The sequence below is a fragment of the Lepisma saccharinum genome, chromosome 4, assembly GCF_977018435.1.
Source record: "Lepisma saccharinum chromosome 4, izLepSacc3.1, whole genome shotgun sequence".
NCBI lineage: Eukaryota > Metazoa > Arthropoda > Insecta > Zygentoma > Lepismatidae > Lepisma > Lepisma saccharinum.
The window spans coordinates 76,454,705-76,473,235 of record NC_139232.1 but is presented as its reverse complement, the minus strand read 5'-3'; the positions used below and the strand labels follow the sequence as shown (position 1 = coordinate 76,473,235).

At 34.4% G+C, this 18,531-nt stretch overlaps 1 protein-coding gene across 2 annotated transcripts in view; it reads left to right on the top strand.

Moving 5' to 3' along the window:
- Positions 1-18,531, top strand: part of DNAlig3 (DNA ligase 3) — an 85,963-nt gene that overhangs the window by 19,799 nt on the left and 47,633 nt on the right. For both annotated transcript variants that reach the window (XM_083120795.1, XM_083120796.1), the window contains exons 4-10: positions 2,754-2,860; positions 3,311-3,442; positions 4,170-4,249; positions 6,705-6,782; positions 11,761-11,914; positions 14,202-14,357; positions 17,788-17,919. In XM_083120795.1, the coding sequence (XP_082976921.1) occupies positions 2,754-2,860; positions 3,311-3,442; positions 4,170-4,249; positions 6,705-6,782; positions 11,761-11,914; positions 14,202-14,357; positions 17,788-17,919 (839 nt within the window). The remainder of the gene's footprint in view (positions 1-2,753; positions 2,861-3,310; positions 3,443-4,169; positions 4,250-6,704; positions 6,783-11,760; positions 11,915-14,201; positions 14,358-17,787; positions 17,920-18,531) is intronic.

Here is an 18,531-nt window from a genome sequence, read left to right as displayed (position 1 = left end):
CAGCAAAACATAAATCTGCAGCTGCTAAAATGATCGAACAGAAGAAGAAATCCCTAATTTCAACAGTGGGCACTTCATCCAACATGCAATCTCAGTTCTCTCTTGAACTGTGCAAAGCTTTCATGGAAGCAGGAATACCTTTCTGAAAAGTGGGAAACAAGTCACTGAGGAAATTCCTGGAGAAATACACTAAAGAAACTGTGCCGTCGGAATCTACGCTGCAGAAAACATATTTAAGCATCTGCTACGAAGAAGCTCTGCAAAGAATTCGTGCTGAAGTTGGTGGAAATAAGATCTGGATTTCAATAGATGAAACTACTGACGCTATGGGACGCTACATAGCCAACTTCATCATAGGAACTATGGAACCGACATGCGGAGAATCCTCGTCATTTCTTCTCACGTCAGAACAACTAGAGAGAGCCAATGGTTCGTCAATAGCTCAGTTATTCTCAAATTCCCTACTTCTGCTCTGGTCAGATGGTGTACATCATGATGACATGTTACTTTTTATCAGTGATGCAGTACCCTATTATGAAGAAGGCTGCTATAGCATTGAAAATTCTCTTCCCGAACATGCTTCATATCACATATGTAGCCCACACAATGCACAGAATCTCCGAAGAAGTTACAGTGTTGCACCCAGAAGTGGACAGGTTGATTTCAAACAAAAAGAAGATATTTCTGAAATCTCCCTCTCAAACCCGAAAATTTCAACAAGTTGCGCCTGAGATTTTCACCTCCGCAACCAGTCTTGACGAGATGGGGAACCTGGATATCAGCAGCTATATATTATGCTAACAACCTTGAAAAAAATCAGTGAGGTGATCGATGCTCTTCAATTCGTGAAGTGAAAAAACTCCTGTGCTCTTCAGAACTGAAGAATGAACTGTCGTTTATTTTTGCACATTATGGAATCTATGCAGCAGATGATATAAGTGCCAGGAGAAAAGGGGTCAGCTGTTGCGGAAAAGTGCAAACGGGTAGTGAGTGCAACTGAGGACTTGAAACAATTTGTGATATTCTAAAAGGTGAAAATGCTGTTACCGAAATGAGTCCGTCCAGCTACATTAACTTGTTTTATGTATGCTCTAATAACTTCTGTCGAAGTAGAAAGATTATTTTCTATTATGAAAAACATTCTCTCTCACAGACGACTGACTATCAATGAATGTTGAGAACTTTAAAAAAACCTTGTAGTTATGTGCAATCAAGACGGAGAAAATTGAAATGCTCTTCCCAATGTACATAGATATTATCATTTTATATTATCAATTATAGATAAGAGTAAGTGACTTCCAAATGTGCCTTTTTTCATTTTAGTGCATATTTTCCACATTATAAATGCCTTTTTGCCTGCCTATTTTAACGAAAATAAACGCCTGAACTTCCAGGCTCTAGTCATGACAATAAGGATGACTTTTGATTGAATGAAACTGATGGACAATAACAAGGAATGGTCATGCACAGGCAGGTACTCGAACCTAGAACCCTCTGTGCTGAGATTAAATCGACTGCCAGGGCATTTGACCACCTAGGCAGCAGGTAAACTATTTCACATACTAGGGTACTCCGAACCATACCACTAGGAAAATTCAGTTATCTGCTTCTGGTCTATTTTAGTGTTTAACCTAGAAATAATTGTAAAGCAATTCCTTAGAGTCAAATGTCTAAAGCCTACCACTCTACGAGCTGACATATATCCAATATGGTAGATTTTCTAAGATGGCTGCTGTGTATTCCTATATGCTACATGAGCCAGCCTTTTGGTTTGCATCTTCCTTGCTATCACATATTCAAAACTTTATCTTATATATTACCAACAAAACTGTGTTTTTTATGAGATAAGAATCATTATTGTAGGATTAATATTACAACTCGAGGCTAATTTCCTTCCCGTAAGTTGTGAATTTTTCATCTGTGTCATTACTTCTTTTATTTATAATGTATGACTTTTCAATTACTTCTAGGTTGATCGTATTGTTGAACTAAAGTACTAGGCTATTCCTATGAAATCAAGGTTCATCTTATTTTTGAGCTAAAGTACTAGGCTATTCCTATGAAATCAATTTGTCTGTCACCCACCCACTACAGCAGGCCTTGCCGACATGCACGGAAGCAGCATGCGAGATGTCTACACAAGAAGTCCAGCTCCATGTATCCAAGTTTTTCCATGTATGAACACTGTACACTTTTCATACACAATCAGTGCAGTTGATCTGCAGAGATATACATATTATTATATTCCCATTATTTTTTATTCCTTTCTTTCCTATCAGCATATTCCAAAGTTTGTTTAAAGTTACTTTATGCATAGATATGTCCCACACCATAGCCATGCAGTCTAAGGTGCAAGGTTTGGGATCCGACTCCAGGATGTGCTCAGTCTCCTCGGAGTAAGCGTAACAACTGTTTTCCTGAGATTTCAGTGGCCACCCACCATCGTGACGAAATTGTGGAGCTACAAATGAAACCTACAACAACAACTGGGAGTTTGTCGTGCTGACTACACTGGTTCGTTGATCTCCAACCTCAGGTGGGAGTGAGGCCAGCAGTTGGTAGGTAGGCTGAGGCCCTCACAGGCTGTTGCTATTATTATGCATAGATTGACTATTTGGGACTGGACCTGCAGTTTAAAGAATGATTCAAATCACTGTATGCCTCCACTGGGTATCAAACTGGGACCCCTTGAGTAGAATGCCTGCATTACCACTACACACTGCTGTTTCTATATATGCACTAATATATTTCAGATGGCTTCAAAGGAGATATTTATCTCTGGATTCGATTGCTCCTGCCAGGTGTTGTGAAGAGAGTATATAACTTGCAGAGTAAACAAATAATCAAGATAATAAGTAAGGTTTGTATAATTTTATGTCTTTACAGATATATTTCATTGAACAACTGTGAAAGTTTCTTTATGAATGTTTCTGTACCACAAGTTTGCTAAATCGTATTACTTGTTTTCTGATATCTGAAAGATAGTGTTAAATATTGTTATGCATAGCTTGTCAGACTGCTCTGTTTTTACCATTATACACCCAATCTTCATGGTCCCAAAAGAGCATAATGTTAAAAAAAAAAATCCTGGATTTTACACTTTCCTGCATTGTTTGCACCTTGGTTTTCAGAAAAAAAACGTAAGATTGAGATTTCACTGTATTTGTTTCACATGTAATTCAGCATACCATGCCTCAAACACAAGGTGTCTTTAATGCTAAAATTATATAATGCATGTCTTGATAATTTTAGGATTTGTACTGTGGTTGCAATAACCCTTTTAATATTGTGTTGTACGTTTGCTTTTTAGATTTTTGAGACAGATTCAGAGGAAATGCTTGAACATTTAGAGCAAGGAGATGTTGCTGAAACTATCAGGGTCTTTTTTGAGAAGAGTGACACTATTGAACCAACTAAGAAGAGTACATTAACTTTGCATGATGTAAGCAAACTTCATCATAAAATTATGCAACTCTCATTATTGGCTACATTTCTTGAATTACTAAATTTTTTCTAAAAATGCTTAAATTTTATTACAAGTGTAAATACATTTCTGAAATGATCATGTAATGTATCTGCTTTTTGTATCCCTCTCTTTTATATGTACATTTAATCTGACACCTAATAACAGGGGTGACTCATACTTCTGCAAACAGTAACAATGTAAGTAATAATTAATCTAAAAGTAAATTTTTTGCATCTAGAATTACACAACCATACACAGACCCTTATAGGCAGTAATCACCTGTAAGATATTAACAGAAAGTAACATAGCCATCAAGCTCCCTACCCACTCCTTTGTCAACAAAAACAGATATCCAAATATCCAACCCAATTCACCCTACCTCCACAAGTTGATTGATTCCTACATACAAATTATATATATGTAGCATGTTGTGAGAGATATTCCCAAACCTGTAAATTGAAAATGAGGATGGGGGGGCCTAAGCTGCCATTATAATCACTGTAGTACATTAACCCAGTTTTGTGAACATGTTTCTAATGTATAAAACTTGATTTATGAAAATATCTTGCAGATTCATTCAATCAGTATTGATATAATTTTCAGTAATGCATAACATTCAGAAAAAACAGTCATTTTTAAAAATCATATAATATTACATGCGTTACATGTGAATTAATAAAAAAAAATTTTTTGTATTTTATAGGTGGATGATTTCTTAGAACGTCTTACAGATTTAACTAAAGAAGAAGAGCAGGCTCACCACTTCAAAAAAATTGCAAAGAGGTACTTTGAAAGATAAAAGGTGAAAGAGTAAATACCAATATGGTTACCAGATTCTCAAAGAATTATCGGCCCCCGTGGTGGAGTGGTTAGCACATCGTGCTACAATGCCAGGGGTCCATGGTTTGAATCCTGGCCTGGGCATGGATGTTTGTGAGTGTCCATTCATCAATTTCATCATATCATCACTCATTCCCATCCTAAAATTAGCAAAGTAGCATAAAAGCGAAGTAAAATGAAGGAAATCGATGAAAGAACTATCCACAAACATTTGAAAAATAAATGTTTATACTTTTAAGTATGCCATTAAGTACGTGTAGGGGAAGGTGGTGCAGTTGGGCATATTGAGTAAATTCTTCACTATAATGCTATACTACAGTTTTTCTTGTATGTACGCATTGCTTGCATTGTAGAATTATTTTCCTGTAGTTTACGGTTATTACAAGCATAAGAAAACAGTTTTTTGTTGTGACGTTTCAGGAGAACACATGCTCCCTTCATCAGACATTTATTTTCATTTTTACTAAAGATACAGTTATAACAATGGTTAGCAATTTTTTTTAACAAAAAGAAATCCGTTATGTAATGGATGTTGTCAATGTTACATTGTTGTAATATAGCAACTTAACTGTGAAAAGAAGCAGTCTGTTTTATTTTTATTTCGGATAAAAAATTTTTGATCACATTATTTTTTTAAAATTTAAAATTATGAATACCAAATATCATCACGTAATTCAAATTCATCATTGTTTTCACAAAGTCTCTTGATGTTTTCTGTTACATTAAGTTTTAAAGATGGTGGCTTACTCCATTTGTGAAAGAGAGAACTCCATACTGGATCCAGTACTTAATGTAACAGAAAACATCAAGAGACTTTGTGAAAACAATGATGAATTTGAATTACCTGATGATATTTGGGATTCATAATTTTAAATATAAAAAAAAATGTGATCAATTTTTTTTATCGGAAATAAAAATAAAACAGACTGCTTCTTTTCACAGTTAAGTTGCTATATTACAACAATGTAACATTGACAACATCCATTCTACGTATAACGGATTTATTTTTGTTTAAAAAATTGCTAACCATTGTTATAACTGTATCTTTAGTCAAAATGAAAATAAATGTCTGATGAAGGGAGTGTGTGTTCTCCTGAAACATCACAACGAAAAACTGTTTTCTTATGCTTGTAATAACTGTAAACTACAGGAAAATAATGCTATACTACAGTAAAGAAATTACATGTGCAATAAATTTAGACATTATATTGCCAAATATTATCATTTACAAATCTCTATTTTGCAGTAGACTACTTTATGAATGAGTGTACCTTGACTTTCCATATTTCATCTTAACCGCCATTATTTTTTGGTAAGAAAGATGAACAACATTCAGATGGTTTTGATGAATCACATTTATATGAAAGCAGCAAGCATATCTGAAACACCTTTCCAAATTTCTTGCTTTTTGTTTGTGTATATTTAATCATGGCACAAAGTTTTCTTGTTGCTTCGTATATATATTCCATAATGTATATAGGATTCTCCATCCACGTGTAAGCCTTCCTTTAATCTTGTTCCAAACTTACGAGATGAAAGTCGTTCTTTTCCAGAAGACTTTTACAGGTAATACATAAGAGCTGATAACTACTTGATCGTAATACATTGATTGACAGTCATGATTAGTTGATAGATTACAGTTGAACCTAGCATATTTTCTTTGCTCTAATTTCAAGTATACTATACAGCTGCAACACATCCAAATTTGCAATTTTCAGGCAAATTGTATAAAATAAAGTGAGGATTTAAACTTCTCTTATTTCCCTGTTCAGCATCATGGAGGTTCCAGATTGATTTATTTCTCTCTAAAAAACTTATCTTTCCAATTTGTATTCATAAGATATGCTGATCAGTAGTCTTATGAAAGCATTTCTGGAGCAGAAAATTGGGCAAAAGTGTGCCTTTAAGTCCACTTTATGGACAGACAGGCTAAGGAATAAACTCGGAACACCTTGATTATAAGCTGCCAACCTACCACTATGCAATCAGAGGCACAGAAAATGATGCAATTGTGAGTATTATGCTGTCTCGTTTCACAACTTTCATGTTCAAATGCATGTTCTCATCTATCCTATCACCAATATGCTCTACATCCATGATGCCATACCATTCTCTAACATGAAATCACAATAATTAATATAATTATATATTTTCATTGTTGTCCTTGTTTTAAGTTCCCATGGATTGCATGTCAGGTAGATTTGTATCCAAAGATTCTCTTAATTTATTTCATGTAGATACAGGCAAAACATATTTCACATGCAGAAAGAAGCATGAAAAGTTATTGCATAAATGTACATTATCAGTTTTTATTCAAATACTACCTGGTTAATTGGTATACAGGTTTTTTGTATCATTACTATACAATTTATTGCATTTATTTTAATGTGTATTTCAGATGCACATCCAATGATCTCAAAATGATAATACGTCTTGTAAAGCATGACCTAAGGATAGGGGCAGGACCAAAGCACATGTGAGTGGCATATGTTTATATCTCTAAGAAGGTTTACTCATTAGTCAACATTGAATTGCCCCGTAAGATGATTTTTTTCCTTGTCTAGTGCTTCTGCTTGAAATGACCCTAATGTTCAGATCAATATAGTAAGATAAGATAAGATAAGATTTATTTCCATCCACTTGATCATATGAGTACAAATAGCACTATGATATGAGATAGGTCAATTACATGTATAATTTTGAGTACAAAGGAATTAACACATACTTAAGCATATTAAAGAGTATAAAGAGTATAAAATAAAATTACATGTATGCTTTTGAGTACAAAGGAATTAACACATACTTATGCATATTAAAAAGTATAAGAGAGTATGGAATAACATAGAAAATAGAAGAAAAATCAAAGGTTATGACTATTAGTGAACATAAAAATACAAGAAAAGTCAAAGGTTATGTCTATTAATGAAAAATATGATCTAAGTACTCCTCTGTGCTATAAAACAAATACTTCATAAGCAAGCTTTTTACTGTTATTTTAAATTTGGTTGGAATATGATTCTTGAATTCCTCTGGCAGCTTGTTATAGAGTTTTACACCTTGAAATCCTAGACCACTATGTGTTTTGGATGTGCGGACAGTAGAAAGGTGGAGGGAGTTATGCATACGAGTGCTGTACTTGTGTATGTCCAGATTTTTTTTAGAAGATTTTAGAATTTGTATGAATAAAGTACAACGTTTCTAATATGTACAAACATGGAAGAGGTAATATTTGAAATTCATTGAAAATTTGTTTTGTTGGGTTTGAGAGGGATACATTCTTCATAATTTTTAATATGCGTTTTTGCCAAATAAAAATTTTCTGCATTTTGGGTGAACTGCCCCAGAAAGAGATACCATATGTGAGTACAGGTTGAATCTGTCCAAAATATACTGTCCTTAAATCATTCAAAGTTAAAACATTTCTCAAAATTCTCATCATGTAGCAGAGCCTGCTTAACTTTTGAGTTAAATTAGTAATATGCATGTCCCAAGACAGGTTTGTGTCTATCCATACTCCTAAGAATTTTATTGCATTGCATTCTTTGACAACTTCATTGTTAATAATCACATTTAAGTTTTTTTATTTGTTTTGCTGGATTAAAATTTATTATAAATGTTTTATTAACATTCAGGGAAAGCTTGTTGTTGTTTAGCCAGGTGTTTAGTTGTGTTGTTGTTGAAATGGAATTCTTTTGAAGTTGCTCATATTCCAGGCTTTTTACTATGATATTTGTATCATCCGCAAAAAGTATTGTTTGAGACTCTGATAAGGTTTCTGGAAGATCATTTATGTAGAGTAAAAATAAAACTGGTCCTAGAATTGAGCCTTGCGGTACACCTGTATTGAGGAACAGTTGGTCTGATTTGATTTTGTTAATATCTACATACTGACATCTGTCTTTTAAATAAGAGGTGAACCATTTTTTTGCTAAACCTCTGATACCATAATGGTCCATTTTATCTAGTAAAATGTCATGCTGAACCAAATCAAATGCTTTGGTGAAATCTAAAAATAATCCATGCACATGCATTTTTTTGTCTCTCGATTTTAGTATGTTATTTGTAAATTCAAAAATAGCTTCTGATATTGTATTGGATATTTTGGTATCCAAATTGATGTTTGGATAAAATGTCGTATTTTTCTAAGAAAGTTACTAATCTATTTAGCATAATTTTCTCTATTACTTTAGAGAAGACCGATAAAAGAGAAATTGGCCTATAGTTTGAGCATTCTTCTTTGTTGCCTTTCTTGAATAATGGTCTCACTTTTGCTATTTTGTACTCACTAGGAAAAATACCTGTTTCTAAAGATGTGTTGCAAATACTTACTAGTGGTTGTAAAATACTATTCGCAAATTTGTTTAGTAGAGAACTCGAAAATTCATCTGGCCCTGATGAATACTTATTTTTTAAATTTATAATTACCTTCTCGACTTCTCCCTCAGTTACTGGTGTGAGAAACATAGTGTTTGTGTTTCTGGGACTGTTGAAATATGTTCTTAATCTAGGTGTAGAGGTTACTGCATTTTTATTTACGGTATTGGGAATGTTCACAAAGTATGTATTAAAAATTTGTGCTACATCAAGGGGATTGCTTATTTTCTCTCCATCAGCCATAATTTCTATCTTTTCATTCACGTTCTTTGTTTTCTTACCAGTTTCATCATTAACAATTTCCCATAGTTTCTTTGATTTATTAGCAGACTTGCGTATTTTATCTGCAATGGCCAATTTCTTAGCATTGTTTATTACCTTCCTGAGAATAATTACATATTTTATGTAGTGGTCTTTAAGTATGGGATTCTTGTTTTTCTGGATTTCTTTATATAATTTTCTTTTTGTTTCACAGGACTTTTTTATCCCTTTAGTTCTCCAGGAAATTGATTTTGTTTGATTTAGGGGTTGTCTGTATGTTTTGTATGGAAATGCTACTTCAAAATGATATTTTACTGTCTTTGTGAATAAGCTTACTTTCGTATTTAAATTTTCCTCCATGAGCACATCAGTCCAGTTTTCTTTCTTTAATGAATATACAAAGTTTCCTATATTTTCCTTGGTGAATTTTTTTTTTCTATAGTAGTGATATGTTTTGCAGTTTTTTCTTTTATATTCTCTGGTATATGGACACTTATGAAAACTGCTTCATGATCGGACAAGGCTAAAGGTAAAATAGATGTGGTGTAGTCAAAAAAATCTTGGTTAATTATTATTTGATCAATACATGATTTACTTGTTGGTGAATTTATTGTTGCAATCAAATTATGGGAGGTTAGAATTGTATTTAGTTCATTTTTTTCTGGACTGTTTTTTTAAAAAAATCTATGTTTATATCGCCCATCACTATAATGGGTCGTTTCTTATGTAGTAAAATGGACAATTGTTTCTAATTTTTCAAAAAATGTGCCTAAATGTCCATCTGGTGTTCGGTATAAGCAAACTACTGTTGCTTCATTTTGTTGTAATTTTAAATTCACTACTGCGTGTTCAAAATTGAATTCTTCATTTAAATAATTAGTTTTTGTTACGTTTTCATATGGTATATTGCTTTTAACTAGTATGGCAGCACCACCTCGTTTGTGTTGTTTACGGCAATATGCGCTGGCTAAATTCAAATTTGGGATTTGTGTGGAAGAAAACTCTTCTTCTCGCAACCAATGTTCAGTGGCACAAATTATATGTGGGACTTCTTTGAGGGATCCAAGAATCACATCCAGCTCATGGACCTTGTTCCTTAATGACTGAAAATTTTGACTCATTAACCTAAAAATATTTTTGTTTTCAGAGATAAGAAGTTGTTAATTTTTGTTTATGTGTCTATAAGGTGTGTGTGTTTGGTTTCTGTTTTGTGCTGCAGTAATTTTTATGCATTGTGCCTCATGATCTGAAAAGCCAGTACTAATTGTATTGACACTGTATTTTTTAACATGAGTACCTTTCCCTTCTTTTGTTTTTTTATCATCACCCTTGACACTTGGTTCTAAAATAAAAAAATGTTCATGAAATTTTTGTGGTACACGTTTTTCCCTTCTTGACAGTCTTAGAGCTCCGTCACTTCTGCTGGGAGAGCGTTCGACATGCCGCCTTTTCTCTTCAATGAAACCAATATCACTCACAGTTTTCATAGCAATGTCGCCAGCTTCTACACCCACCCTATCATTTTCATTGCTACTCTTGTTGTTTGTCTCAGTCAAAGTGTTCTGTTTTTTTTACCTTGTCGGATTCAACTAGCGTTGCTCCACTTATCCACTTCCTTGTGTAAGTACACTTTTTCCAGCAGAGTGGGATGATTTGATTTTCCTGTGATTTTCTGTTAATAACACCATGGATCATTTGACATACATACTGTTTTCCTTTGTGGTTCAAGTGCTGTCCATGTCTTATATGATATTCTCTGCTCGTGGTGTCAAGGTCGATTATGGTTACATTTTTGAAGTGTTTACAAGTGTTCTTCATCTGTTTATTTATTTTTTGTATTTCGATGTTTACACATGACTGAGGGATGAGATCATATCTGTGGGGTATAGTAGTTACAATTACATTTGTATGAGTCAGTGAACCTAGTGAGTCACATACTGCCATTATTGCATCGCTGCCCTGATTTGTCGCAATATCATTGGAGCCAGTGACTATAATAACATAGTCATTTGAGCTGAACCTCGAACACTCCTTCCTTGCTGCTTCTAGTACATGTTTTGACTTTGCCCCGGGTTTCACTGTACCATATATATTCATTGCTGGTAGAAAATCTTTCATATTGGTGGCCAGGTAGCGCCCATGGCTGTCGTCGAAGATCACTGAGAGACATGCAAATATCTACTTCTTTTAAAAAAAATCAAGGCACAAACAGTTAAAATCCACTTCTTGCATAAATATACATTGATACTGTGTACATTTTTATACAACACAATTTCTGTGACACACTGCTACCATTAACAGAAGACCCAAACCAAAGAGCCTTTTGTGAATATTGGCAGTGAGTCATTTAAGCGATGGGTGCATAAATTAATGCTTTTGCAAGTTGCAAAGGATGTACATAAGAAGTGAAATTCCCTTTTGGTTTTGTATATCAGGGAGGGTTAAAGAATTAAAATATTTTATTATTTAAAAAAATTGCATGTATGTTTATCACTTTAAATTCAATTTTGCAACTAGTTATTCATATGATTTGAATCCAAGTAAATAATTCTCAAATTTGATTTTATAGTTAAGAAAGGTTTCTACAATCTTTCATGGAATATTATTCATCAAATATGTCACAATAATTTAACTTAAATAACTTATAGGATTATCTTTTATTTATGAATAAATGTCCAACAAAGGGTATGTTCTCCCAAAATGAATTGTATTAATTTGCTGATAGCAACAGTAAACTAGAAGTAGGAAATCATTTTAAAAGGTGTTTTATTTGTATTGATTAGAAAATAAATTAGTAACAGTGTTTTATTCAATTATAGACTTGAAGCCCTTCACCCTGATGCCTACCAAGCATTTCAGACTTCACGGGATATAAATGCTGTTATCTCAAAAGTATTAAACAAGGAACATAAAGGAATGAAAAAATCTTTGAGCATATCCATCAGTCTCATGACCCCTGTGTTGCCTATGCTGGTAAGTCACTTCTGATATCAGTCATGTCTTCTTGGTACATTGAAGGGTTCAATACTCGGTGGAGGCACATACTGGTTCAGAATCTACTTCAAAAACTGTAGGTCCAGTCCCGATTAGCCTTTCTGTGCATAAAGTGGACTTAAAACAACAACTTCTTTCTCATCTTTACATTCCCAACCTCCTTGGTGAAGTGATTCCAGGGGTCCCGTTTGAATCCCACCCTGGGCACGGGTGTTATTTGTGAATGTCCCTTCATCAATTTCATCATATCATCATTCACCCTCATCGTTGCAATTAGCTAGAAGTGGCAGAAGAGCAATCTAAATAACAAAAATCAAATCTTAGTTATAATTTTGTAACAAACCCGGATCATCACAAGTAAAGATGGATCCACCTCTAAGTTTATTAGCTTCTATGATAAATGTATAATCAACTTTTGTAACAGCTTAATGTTAATATTGGTAGTTCAAGATTTTCCCTCTCCCTTACGCTAGCATCACCGACCGTGTATAAAGGCAAAGGCCTGGCTGGCAAGTTAGTTCTACTCCGCCCTTGGGCAAGAGAATGTGTGCTCCGCTACTGCGAGAGACCAAACACCGAGGAGAATTTCTGCTCCGCTTTCGGGCGAGAGAAGGTGCCCTCCGCTAAGGCGAGAGTCCAAGCACCATAGAGGAATCCCACTTTGCTTTCGGGTGAGAGAAGGTGCTCTCCGCTAAGGCGAGAGTCCAAGCACAATAGAGGAGTCCCGCTCCGCTTTCAGGCGAGAGAAGGTGCTCTCCGCTAAGGTGAGAGTCCAAGCACCATAGAGAGTTAAACTCCACCTTCTGGTGAAAGAGATAAAAGGCCCTTATAATATTTAGTTTCGGCTTAATCCCACCTAATAATGGGAAAGTATCTCGGTTGCTTTATAAGAAACCTGTTGAAGTAAGAAATGAGTTTTTCCATTTCCCTACTTGTATATATGTATAGGATAATTTTAGTAAGATTAATGGGTAAGCTTTTCAAGGTACTTATTATTGTTAATCCTGGGTAGTTTTGTTTTTAGAAAGTGTATATATATATTATTATTTTGTTAAGGAAATAAACTGGAATGTAAACTTTCATCACCTGTTGTTCTGTTGAGGTAAAAGTTATTGGTCCCATTTCATCTGAAATCTTTGGATAAGCTTTTTTAACGCTGGATCCCTGAGAACAATGGAGTCTCATCTCTCTGCTGAAGAGACAATTAGCATTATGAGTAAATTTATGCACATTACGAAATGTTATCGTTCTCCACAATGCGTTCGCCGAGCAAAAGTGCATGTCTACGTCGACGACGGTGTAGTGGAGGCCATCCTAAGCGGAGGATGTTGCATAAATAAATGGGGCTCATAACGTGGGCCCGATAGAACTGTGAAATTAATTGAAGCCGACACTATTAATACTATTCACGGGATGACCGGGACATGCCTCTGAAACGGGACAGTCCTGGTCAAAATGGGATGTATGGTCACCCTAAACATAGATTACCTTAAATAGTTCTCATTAACATTTCCAGTAAAAGTGAACAGCTTTAAACATTGTTCTCTTTGTGTATCAGGTTTACTTTCTCTTTGTATCCTGTAGGATAGCAGTAGAACTGTTTTCCGAATAGCTGTTCATGTTAATTTCATTTTACATGTTTTAGTGCAGATTGTCTAGGTTTTCATGGAATATTTGCATTTATATTTTGTTAGTATATATAAACCCTCAGTCTACTGATATGTATTTGTATAAATTTTTCTTGCTGCTGTGATACTGTCAGCAGAAACGTTAGCTCTACAATGTAAAACTGTTAGTTCTGAAATATTTTAATTATACTGTAATCAAGAAATAGGAGCAACTGATTATTTTTACCTTCCAAGTTATAAAAGCTCGATCTTTTTCATTCATTTTTTTCACATCATAAGTTTTCTTCTTTGCCTGTTCATTTCACAGAAATATGACTGTTATTAAATGAAGGAGTGTTTTCTTGTGTTGTCTGAGTTACATCCATAAGGGTGTAATTTACATTAATATTGATAATATATATATATATATATATATATATATATATATATATATATATATATATATATATATATATATATATATATATATATATATATAAAAACTTATTATATTACATGGAATTACATAGAAAGTAATGTTAGTGACAATAATACTGTTTGTTGAAATTAATATTTAAACTGCTTCACATTTTAAAGCAATTAAAGACATGATTTAAATTTTGTTTCTGATATAATTTTTTCCCATGTATTTATTTCAGGCAGAAGCATGCAAGTCAGTAGAATATGCAATGAAAAAGTGTCCAGATGGGATGTTTGCTGAAATCAAATATGATGGTGAAAGAGTACAAGTTCACAAACAAGGCAATCAGTTCAAATATTTCTCACGAAGTTTGAAACCTGTAATGCCCCACAAGGTATTATATTTTAATTGATTTGATTTGATTGGCTGGCTGGCTAATATTTCTCATGAAGTTTGAAACCTAATGCCCTACAATATATTATACTATTTTGATTGATTTGATTGATTGATTGGCTGGCTAACTAATATTTCTCATGAAGTTTGAATCCTGTAATGCCCCACAAGGTATTATATTTTGATTGATCTTATTTTATTGATTGTCTGGCTAATATTTTTCACGAAGTTTGAAACCTGTAATGCCCTACAAGGTATTATATTTCGATTGATTTGATTGATTGGCTGGCTGGCTGGCTGGGTGACAAATATTTCTCACAAAGTTTGAAACCTGTAATGCCCAACAAGTTATAATATTTTGATTTATTTGATTGATTGGCTGGCTGGCTGGTTAATATTTTTCAAACTTTGAAACCTGTAATGCCCCACAAGGTATTATATTTTTATTGATTTGATTGATTGGCTGCCTGGCTGGCAAATATTTCTCATGAAGTTTGAAACCTGTAATGCCCAACAAGTTATTATATTTTGATTGATTGATTGGCTGGCTGGTTAATATTTTTCACGAAGTTTGAAACCTGTAATGCCCCACAAGGATTATATTTTGATTGATTGGCTGGCTGGGTGGCAAATATTTCTCATGAAGTTTGAAACCTGTAATGCCAAACAAGTTATTATATTTTGATTCATTTGATTTGATTGATTGATTGGCTGGCTGGCTGGTTAATATTTCTCACGAAGTTTGAAACCTGTAATGCCCCACAAGGTATTATATTTTGATTGATTGGCTGGCTGGCTGGGTGGCAAATATTTCTCATGAAGTTTGAAACCTGTAATGCCCCACAAGATATTATATTTTGATTGATTGATTGATTGGATGGCTAATATTTCTCATGAAGTTTGAAACCTGTAATGCCTTACAAGGTATATTTTGATTGATTGGCTGGCTGGCTGGCTAAATTTTTTCTCACAAAATTTGAAACCTGTAATGCACTTTTACACGTAAACTCATAATCAAATGTCACAAAGTACTGTCCATTTTAGTGTTGTACAGTAATATCCTATGTATTTATCTTAAAGACAATAACAAGCAACAATAAGTTGCTGTTAAATTGTTTTAACTGTTTATTTATCTCCTCCCACAAAAAAAAAAAAAAATATCTGCTGATATCAGTGCTGTAGTGCAGTTCTCTGGGGTCCCCCTGCAAGTATAATATTGCGGCTCCTTAGTGGGAAAAAAAAGTATCAAGACACACAATAGTTAGCTACTCCCCCCCCCCCCCCAACTTCAATCAAATTAACTTCTACCGCAAATACCCTGCCTTCCCAATTTTTTGTCACTGACATAGGCTACATATCGGTGTAGTAGTTTCTCGAAACTAAATCAGAATGGTCTGAATCTCTGATCAATAACTGGAAGAAGAAATTAGAAATATTTTCTGTTGCTTCATCGCAGTGGCACAGACAGGATCATTTTCTGAAGGACATGAGAGGCTTCACAAAGCCAAATATTTTGTTCGTGGTCATTTGTATTTTATGCTCGAAACATTTTTTTAAATTAGATTACATAGCATCACAAGGTCAATTGCAATCAGCTAAGAAGAAATAGCAATGGACTCCAGTCTTCAGAGATAAATAATAAAGCAGCGATGGGACTTTATGCACTGAAAATTTGTCACTCAATGAAATGTCAATTGGACTGGACGCACCCCACCCAAAAAAAAGGTTGTTGCCGCAGGGGCACGGTGTTCAATTTTGATGTTAATGGACCACAATATTATTATTCATAGTTTTAACGATGCCATTTCTTTTCGATAGACCAATCATATTTCTTGAGACTTTTTCATGAAACAAGAACGATTTTGTTAATACATCATCAGTGCTAGAAGAGCATGTAAGGGGAGAGAGTAAAGGACACAGGGGGGTCCTATTCCCAAGCTGAGAAGAAAATCATGAAGCAGCCCCCTTCCCCCACCCCAGCTATGATAATTTGCATAAGCATCCTCCTCGACCTTCTGGATTGTCTTCACATTGATCCATGTAAGGATCCTTCCTTCTATCCCCTAACTTGAACAAGGAAATTCGCAGCTAGGAATTTTCACTTCAAGCACTGTATATGCCCGTGGCAGAATAAGGGCAAAAGGGATAATTGCCCCTGGGCTCCACCTCCTGAGTTTTTGGACCCCTTTGAAATAAAACATAAGAGGTGTGGACAATGTGGGATATTTATCTCTGATCTTATTTCAATTTCATATTGAGGCTACATTTACAATAAACTGCTTAGCTATAAATGTATGAGATGAGAGCATTTTCCTATGGATTGCCATCTGTGAGTAAGTTAATTCTGTACTTCGGAGACCCATAATGTCAAGTTGCCCGGGCCCCTCTGGCTGAGACAATATGCTTGCTAGTGCTTATTATCGCAGACGTCATGTTACTGAGAACCAGATTTCTGTTTCATAAATTATCCATTTTTAAATAAGCGACACTATCTGTTGAATTTCTGGGATTATATAAAATTTCAGAAATACAGAGAGAGAACATAGTGGGGCCCCTATACCTTGGGGACCCCCTGCATTGCAGGGGTTGCAGGGGCGGCTGCTATGCCACTGGCTGATATCTTACTTTCAAGTTAGAGTATAATTAGATGGTAGCAGCAGGAGCTTCACAATATGTACAAGGAAGTGAAAATATCAACATAAAGTATAAACACGTGCACTTGGTAAAATAACTGCATATAGGCACTATGAATTCTGTAAAAGGACATTATATAACTAGAGCCTATCATTACAAAGTGATTGGGGCCTTCTTGTGCCAGCTCTAGATTTAATTTTGAATCATTTTCCATTGCAGAAGAAATTTGAATTGACTGATTAAATTTTAAGTATCCAGTAGTATTTCACTCTTTCACACTTGCCAGTCTCATTTCAGGGCCTCCTCGATGATGCAGTGGTAGCGTCGTTGCCTTGTAATCAAGGGGTCCCGGGTTTGATACCCAGTGGAGGCACATAGTGGTTCGGATCCCACTTTAAACTGTAGGTCCAGTCCCGATTACCCTTACTGTGCATAAAGTGAACTTAAAACACCAAATCAAATCAGTCTCATTTCACTGTATTTCTTCATACTCTTACATGTTTGCTGGGTTCTTTAGTTGTTAATGTCATAATGCTATTGTGCCAATAATTGCTTTTGTTTTTTGAATCACTTTCCACCACTTTTGGCTGCTCATGACATTGGGCAAAACTGATGAAGGGAACATCCATAATGGACAAAACTCAAACCCAGAACTTTCAGTGGTAAGATACTGAATCATTCAGCGTGACCATCCACTGATGCATCTAATATTAACTATTATAACTTCAGTTTGGTTTAGAAGTAATAGTTTATTTATGGTTATAATTTTTAATGCTCTATTCATGTGTCGTTTATAGGTTGCTCACTTTAAAGATTACATTCCTGAGGCTTTTCCTCATGCAAAGGATATAATTTTGGACAGTGAAGTGTTACTTATAGATACTGTTACTGGGCAACCACTTCCATTTGGAACTTTAGGAAAGCATAAGGTAAGAGACCAAATCCTTATTACATGTATAAGAAAGACATGAAAACAAGATTATTTTGTACATTTGTAATGTGTTTGTTGTGTAAGAAAAAGAAAACTATAATTAGTTATTGAAGTCAATGTACTTTTATCGAGAACATAAAATATATGTGCTATTTGTGGGAATAAAAATACTTGCATGCTTTTACCACTCCAGTTTGTGATAATGGCTGAATGGAATAATTCAACACAATAAAGAGTTAAACAGGTTCCATAAACTTATAACAAATATTTGCTACCATATGAATGTAAAAAATAAGAGACTGTGTTTGTTAGGATTTGATAGTATGTAGTCTAACTAGTAAAGCAGCTACATTAGTGCTCTTCAGTTTCAAGCTCATACTCTAATTTATATTTGTTTATAATGTAACTACTTGTGTGACAATTGAAATAATTTTGATAATATGACTTCAGGAATTGAAATATGTTGTTCATTATCAAATTAAATTGTGCTTAATTCATGGAGGTTTTTTCTTTGTGAATAAATACATCAAATCATGTCAGGGTTGCTACAATTTTTTGATTATGAAATTCCCTGACATTTCCAGGTTTTCCAGTCCAAAAATGACATTTT